Source organism: Camellia sinensis, chromosome 8, assembly GCF_055761805.1.
Source record: "Camellia sinensis isolate YWXY chromosome 8, ASM5576180v1, whole genome shotgun sequence".
Taxonomy (NCBI): domain Eukaryota; kingdom Viridiplantae; phylum Streptophyta; class Magnoliopsida; order Ericales; family Theaceae; genus Camellia; species Camellia sinensis.
The window spans coordinates 51,268,205-51,274,933 of NC_138968.1; the positions used below are offsets into that span (position 1 = coordinate 51,268,205).

General features: G+C 40.5%; 1 protein-coding gene across 1 annotated transcript; it reads right to left on the reverse strand.

The window, feature by feature from the left end:
* Window positions 1–3,826: 3,826 nt before the first annotated feature.
* LOC145797753 (uncharacterized) lies at window positions 3,827–4,726 on the reverse strand. Its single transcript, XM_082885166.1, has one exon. It carries the CDS (start codon window positions 4,724–4,726, stop codon window positions 3,827–3,829), a length of 900 nt encoding a protein of 299 aa, XP_082741292.1.
* Between the last annotated feature and the right edge of the window lie 2,003 nt (window positions 4,727–6,729).

The window sequence follows — 6,729 nt, forward strand, 5'->3', positions numbered from 1 at the left end:
TTATCACATCTCACTCATATTTGAGGATTGTACATTGTTGCATAGTTTATGGATCAATGTGTGAACATGCGTGTTTTGCCCTTTCGACGCCTTAATTCATCACTTTGGCTACTGTTTTGGACATGGCTGAGGTCTTCCCACTATGGTCTAAATCCATCTTTGTATATAGCCGCATGCTTAACATGGTACATCTTATTGCATACTTGCTAGTTTACCTTTTGTCACATGCTCGTGTAGGTTGCTTTGCATTTGGCATGCTCGCTACTTTAGCCTTTGTGTGCATGCTTGAGCCATGTTGCACTTGGCACATTCATGTTACATTGCATTACTTTGAGTTGGCATGCTCATGTTGCATTGTTTGCATGCATTGCACTACATTTGGCATACTTGCATGCATTGCATTGGGTTTGGTTTAGGGTGTCAAACCAAACATGAGGAATGAGGGACGTTCGTACTTGAAGTGACGAAACGTACCTCAATCCTCGGTCGCTGACACTCTTGATTCAACATGATAGAGTGTGTATCATTCATTTGTTTTGTTGCATTCATTCATATTGATTTGCACACTTGACATCTTTGGCTATCATGCATCGAAATGCATGATTGGTGGCCCGAGGGTCAGGAGCCATACTCCCTTGAGTTCATAGCATGATAGGGAGGGTGGTCGTGCATACATTTGGCTTGCAAATCCCATGTCATGCACTGTCTGTCCTCTGTTACAGCAAAACCAGTGTTCTGCATGAAGAAATGGCCGGTCGGCAACTTTCAGTGCCGGCCGACTACCAAAATCGTGCCAGTGATCCCATTTTTGGTCGATGACCATGTTTCCATGGCCAGTGGTGTTTTCTCTTGGCCAGTGGCATCCCAAAGTGCTTAGGGAGTGCTTCAGAAGCAATCTTAGGATTTTCACAATTCTCAGAGGTGCAGAACAGTACAAACAGAGGCAACAGAGGCATGGCAACGAGTTTCCGAGTAAGACGAATCGAGCATGCATCATCCAATCATTTCGAGGCGGAGCTACGGCGGCCTTTTGAATTTCATACTTAGTTTATTTTGTAATTAATTTGTTAATTAATTAAGGGTCTGTAATAATTAATTAGCTAGAGTAGTTAAATATTTATTTGGTTTGTATTATTCTTTCGGACCCTCTATCAAGAGGGCGAATTTTGTAATAAGTGTGCGTGTGTGTGATGCATATCTTTCAACCCCACGTCTTTCTCGTTTTTATTTACCAACTTACGATGGTTAGTTTTTGGGCATGTTTCAATTAGCATCCTTATGCTTCGCATGTTTGCATCCATTTATCTGTCTTGCATGCACCGGGCTCGGCGCATCATACTAACTACATTGTATTTCAATTCCGAGTTGAACACGTGTATCAGTTGTTGCATTTCATATGTCATTTTAGAATAGCCGAGCCTATTTTAGTTGTATTTTGCATGCGTTGCATTAGTCATCTTAACATGAACTAGGATCATGCATGATTCCTAACTAGTTTCTTGTTTTGACTCGGAGTACTAGGTAAGCTTTTATGCTTTAGCATCTTACATGGGTGTGAGTGTTGCCATGATAGCAGGCTTGCCATGAGGCTATCTGCTTATGTGATATAATTGCCTAAATGCCTGTGGGTGAAGGTTGGATTGCCTGAATTGGAATGATTCGTTGAAATCCGTGTTTTAGCCTACTTGCGAGTAACAAACTCTAAACCATTTCCAAACAAACGGATATGCGATACTTTGTTCCAAATTAGGCGATCTAGTCTATACTTGTGTGTTGTGCGCATCACATAGTAATTCTAGCTTATTAACCGAAATAAGAACACATATGTTTTCAAAACTCGATATCATGCTTAGTACAGGCCGATCTTCGGATAGGGCGAGCGGGGGTGCTCATAGCTGACCTTCCCCAATCGTACTCAAGTTCCCAAGCCAAGGCAACTTTGGTGATGACGGACACGTGGCATTAGGCAACGAGTCAGGGTTTCCTAAATTCCACCAAAATAAATATTTAGGTGGCGACTCTGTATCTGGCAAAGCAGTCCATGTTTGGCACTTCTTTCTCAAAAATCAGTTTTTCAAAACGATTTGCCGAATTTGAACTCTTTGGTGATTTATCAATCTCACATCGCACATTGTGAGATTAGATTCAAAACCGCGACATATTGAGTCCGAACTGTGGAAAAGCATAAAGCCCTCGAGGGCGCGTCCACAAAGGGCAACAAGGCATGGTCTACAAACCAAGCCAAAACACAAAGAGTTGAGAGGCCCGAAGGCAAGGCACTCAGCCGAAAACTCCGAAAACTCGAAACGAGCACAGACATGTGCGATCATCGCGTGTACAAACGATGACGTCTGAGTCTTAAGGTCGGTCAAAAATGGGATTTCTACACAGCCCGATCTAATCTTTCTCTCACATTATCAACCCCTCTCTGATTATTCGACCAAGTGAAAGGGCAGCCCTGAAATTCCAAATCCAAAAGAGCACAGTCAGATAAAAGTTCTAGGCAAAATTGAAGTTGGGTCATTCGGCATCCGGTTCCCCCTTCTTTCTCCCCAATCAGACCAATCTCATTAAAATCACCAATGCAAACCCATGGATAGTCGTTAGCTAGAGCCATCTGTTTAAACTGAACCCAGAAGTTTCTGCAGAGTGACCTTTGCGGAGGAGCATACACAAACGAGATAACCCAGCTAGATGAAAAATTAGAAGTAGTAATAACTGCTCTAATCATGTTCCTCGATTTGTACCTAACATCTAGCTGAAAATCATCCATCCACCAAAGTGCTAAACCCCCTGAAAAACCTTCCGGTTCGATATAACAATGATTTGTAAAGTGGAGGCATCTCCGAATCCTCTCCAGTGTCACTGACTTATTCTTGGTTTCCATTAAAAAGACCACTTTGAGACGATGGGTTGAAACCAGTCCTCGGAGGATCTGGACTGTCAGCAGTCGCCCCAACCCTTAACAGTTCCAGCTCAAGATCAACATGATGAATGGGGCTGTTTAGGGCCAGCCACCAAAGCCCATTCACCCACATCACCAGCATTAGCAAGAGGATATGTACTAGGAACCTGTGAACAACATTCATCAACCTCAGTAGCAGAACAGGCTGTCAACTGAGATGGAAGAGAAGACTCTTCTGTGACCGCCTTAACTTAATATAAGTCACCTTGTAACCCTTTTTTGGCTTTACCTGTTCCCCTCTTTTCCCGACCTCTGACCAGAGAGGAATTCTGAGCACGAATTGATAAGGAAAAATGAGATATAGAGAGAGCCCCAGCTGTAAAAGCTTCAGTGGAAACCTCAGAGCCTTTGAGCAATTTAGGCAGTCTACCCAAGCGCTCATTTTCCTCATGGGCCTTACGTTTTAAAGTCAGACTATTAAAGACAGTAGCCATACAGTCATCAATCACTATAGTCTTCAAATCAATGCGGGTTGGGCTTGAGGAATGACTAATCTCTTCAATCCCAATTGGGCCGGAGCTGGTTTTAATCATGGCTGTCTTATGGGCTGGGCATAGTAGAAGCTCACCTGGCTCGGTAACAAAATATTTGGGCCCACTAGGGGCCTTAGGCTCACCCAGGCTATTACCTGCTTCTTTTGGAGGAGGTTTCTTTAGACCAAGCCCAGAAAGAATATGAGTGTCATTACCCATGAGATAATGTGCATCTGGCCTCTTATCCTACATAGCACTACCTTGAGCATCCGAAATGTCTGAATTTTTTAGCACCTCTGTATTGTCCTTCTCACGCCCCCACTCCTCCACGATCTCCACATTGGTAGCAGGAAACATGATATGTCAATTGTACAGGTATACCACGTACTCAACCTGCATCAGACTGGCCAACCTCAATTTCACCTCCTTCTAAGCCACGCGCCACCGTAGGTGCCCTCAGAGCGGACGTCCCAGTAAGCTGTTCTCTAAACCGATTCAACAGAGGCCTGAGCCTAATATCCATCTCATCCACCAACTGTTTGTAGTATTCCACCGGTAGACCAGTGCTCCGGGCTATACCAGTCTGCAAATCCGGCCCATACCCAGACCCCATTCCTTCTTCTCGAGTAACAAATTTGCAAGCCTTCCTATCGTGGCCTATTCTCCCACAATCAAAACATAAGTCAGATAACTTTTCAAACTTGAAAGAAATCCAGGGGTTGGATGAGACCCCTTGAAGAGAATCATTATGCTGAAGAAAGAAACCACGAGGGATGGGTTTGGAGATGTCAAGTTCCACCCGGATTCGGATAAAATTTCGATAGAGCAACAAACCTTCACAGTGTGCTTCTACCCGAATAAGACGGCCAATCCGTTTACTAATCAACTCCCCATTAGCCTTAGTCAGTTTCTCTGGAGGGAGGCCATGAACTTGTACCCAGAAAGGGCTCCACAGAAATTCCAAATCGATAACCGGAGTTCCTTTCTGCAAGGGTTGGAGAATCATCAGGTTACCCATGATAGACCATGGTGCCCCCTGAAGCACCAACCCTCTATCCTCTGCATCCTCGAAAGTGAAAAGGAAAAGATTGTCATTCCACGGTGCGATTGAAAAGGAGGCTCTCGTCTTCCATGCTCCTTTGACAATTGACGAGACTGCTGGGATTTTGAGCTGCTTTGGAGCTAGAATCTTCCCTATCAGGAAACGGTGAGACACTACATCACTACTGCCAGCTCCATTTTCGAGTGTAATGAACTCCAGACCTGGGGCAGAGTTTGACGTACTCATCTACACTACGCATACAAAGGACACAACGCCGTAAGGTGGAAATAAGGGGAGGCTATGGTGGAAGGAGAAAACAGAGGGAAGGAAATGGGTGAAGGGACTGAAACACAAACCCAACCACAGAATCAGTCGAAGCACCGAAAAGGGGACTCAGATAGAGATAGATTTGAAAGAAATGTGGACACAAGACAATGGAAAAATCCAGAGAGAAGAACTAGGATATAGACCTAGAAAACCTACCTAGGGTAGAGAGCCTCCCATTCTAGAGAGAGAAAGGGTAAAAAAAAAGTCAGAATTAGATATAAACATTTTACAAAAGCAAAGACTTTCAAAAATACTTTAGTACATGCATCACCTAGACATTCACATTTCACATGTCATTTTTGTGGTAGAAAATATTAAATCTCACATTTTGTCCAATCAAAAGAAATCCTTTCACAAGAATTAAAAAGATATGGATTCCCAAAGACACTTTAAATGTGTCACACTCTAACTCTCACAAACCCAAGAAGGAATGGGTACCAAAAACCAATGTAAATCTAAATTTTACAGGTATGCTTCAAGATAAAATTCAGCAATAATAGATGGTATCTCGACAGTACATGTTCGAGGCACATGACAGGAAATAAAGCCATGTTTACCACACTTTAATAAAAAAATGGTGGTTGTGTAACTTTTGGAGACAATAGTAAAGGAAAAATCATTGGTGTAGATAGTATTGATAAAAATTCTTCTCCTATTATAAAAAAAAAAAATTTACTTGTTGAAGGTTTAAAACCTAACTTGCTTAGCATTAGTCAATTATGTGATGAAGCTAATAGAGTTAGTTTTTAGAAAACCCATTGCACAATTGAGAACACCAAAGATAATAAAACTTTATTTGTAGGACATAGACATGAGAATGTATATGTGTTTGATATGCATAACTTGTCTTCTCATTTTGATGCTAAATGCTTATCTGCTATAAATGAAACTGGTTGGTTATGACAAAGAAGATTAGGACATGCTCATTTGGATTTAATATCAAAGCTTTCAAAAACCAAGTTAGTTATTGGTTTGCCTAAAATTAGTTTTGAAAATGATAAACTTTGTGATGCTTGCCAACTCAGAATACAAATAAGAATTTCTTTCAAATCCAAAAGTGTAGTTTTAACTACTAGACCTTTACAACTCTCGCATATTGATCTTTTTGGAAAATTATATGCTCTTGTTTGTGTTGATGATTATACTATATATAAATAGGTGTTATTTTTAGCACACAAAAATGAAGCTTTTTCTACTTTTTCAAAACTTTGTAAAAGAATTCAAATTGAAAAAAGTCTTTATATTTGTAGTGTTAGAAGCGATCAAGGTAGAGAGTTTGATAATGACGATTTTATTCTATTTTGTGCTAACTTAGGGATAGATCATAATTTCTCGGCTCCTAAGACTCCTCAACAAAATGGTGTGGTTGAAAGAAAAAATAGAACTCTTAAAGAAAATGCCCATACTATGCTTTGTGAGATAATATACCTAAATATTTTTGGGCTAAAGTTATTAACACTGCATGTTATGTTGTAAACCGTGTTATGATTAGACTTACTCTCAAGAAAACCCCTTATGAACTTTGGAAATGAAAGAAATCTAATGTTAGCCATTTGTGTGCTTTTGGTTGTAAATGTTATGTGTTGAATAAAAATAAAGATAACTTAGGAAAATTTGACACTAAATCGGATGAAGCTGTATTTCTTGATTATTCGAATTCTAATAAAGCTTATAGAGTGTTCAATAAAAGAACTTTACTTGTTGAAGAATCTGTATATGTTGCTTTTGATGAATCTAACAACCATGTTTCTAAGAATCCTGTGAGTAATGATACTGCAGAAACTAATCCAAGAATTGAGAACATTTACATAACTAAAAACAAAGAAAATCCATCTCTGGAACACAAAGAAGAAATCACAATAGAGAATCTTCTAGAAGAATATGCTCGTTTAGAAAACGAATCAAATCTACCAAAGGAATGG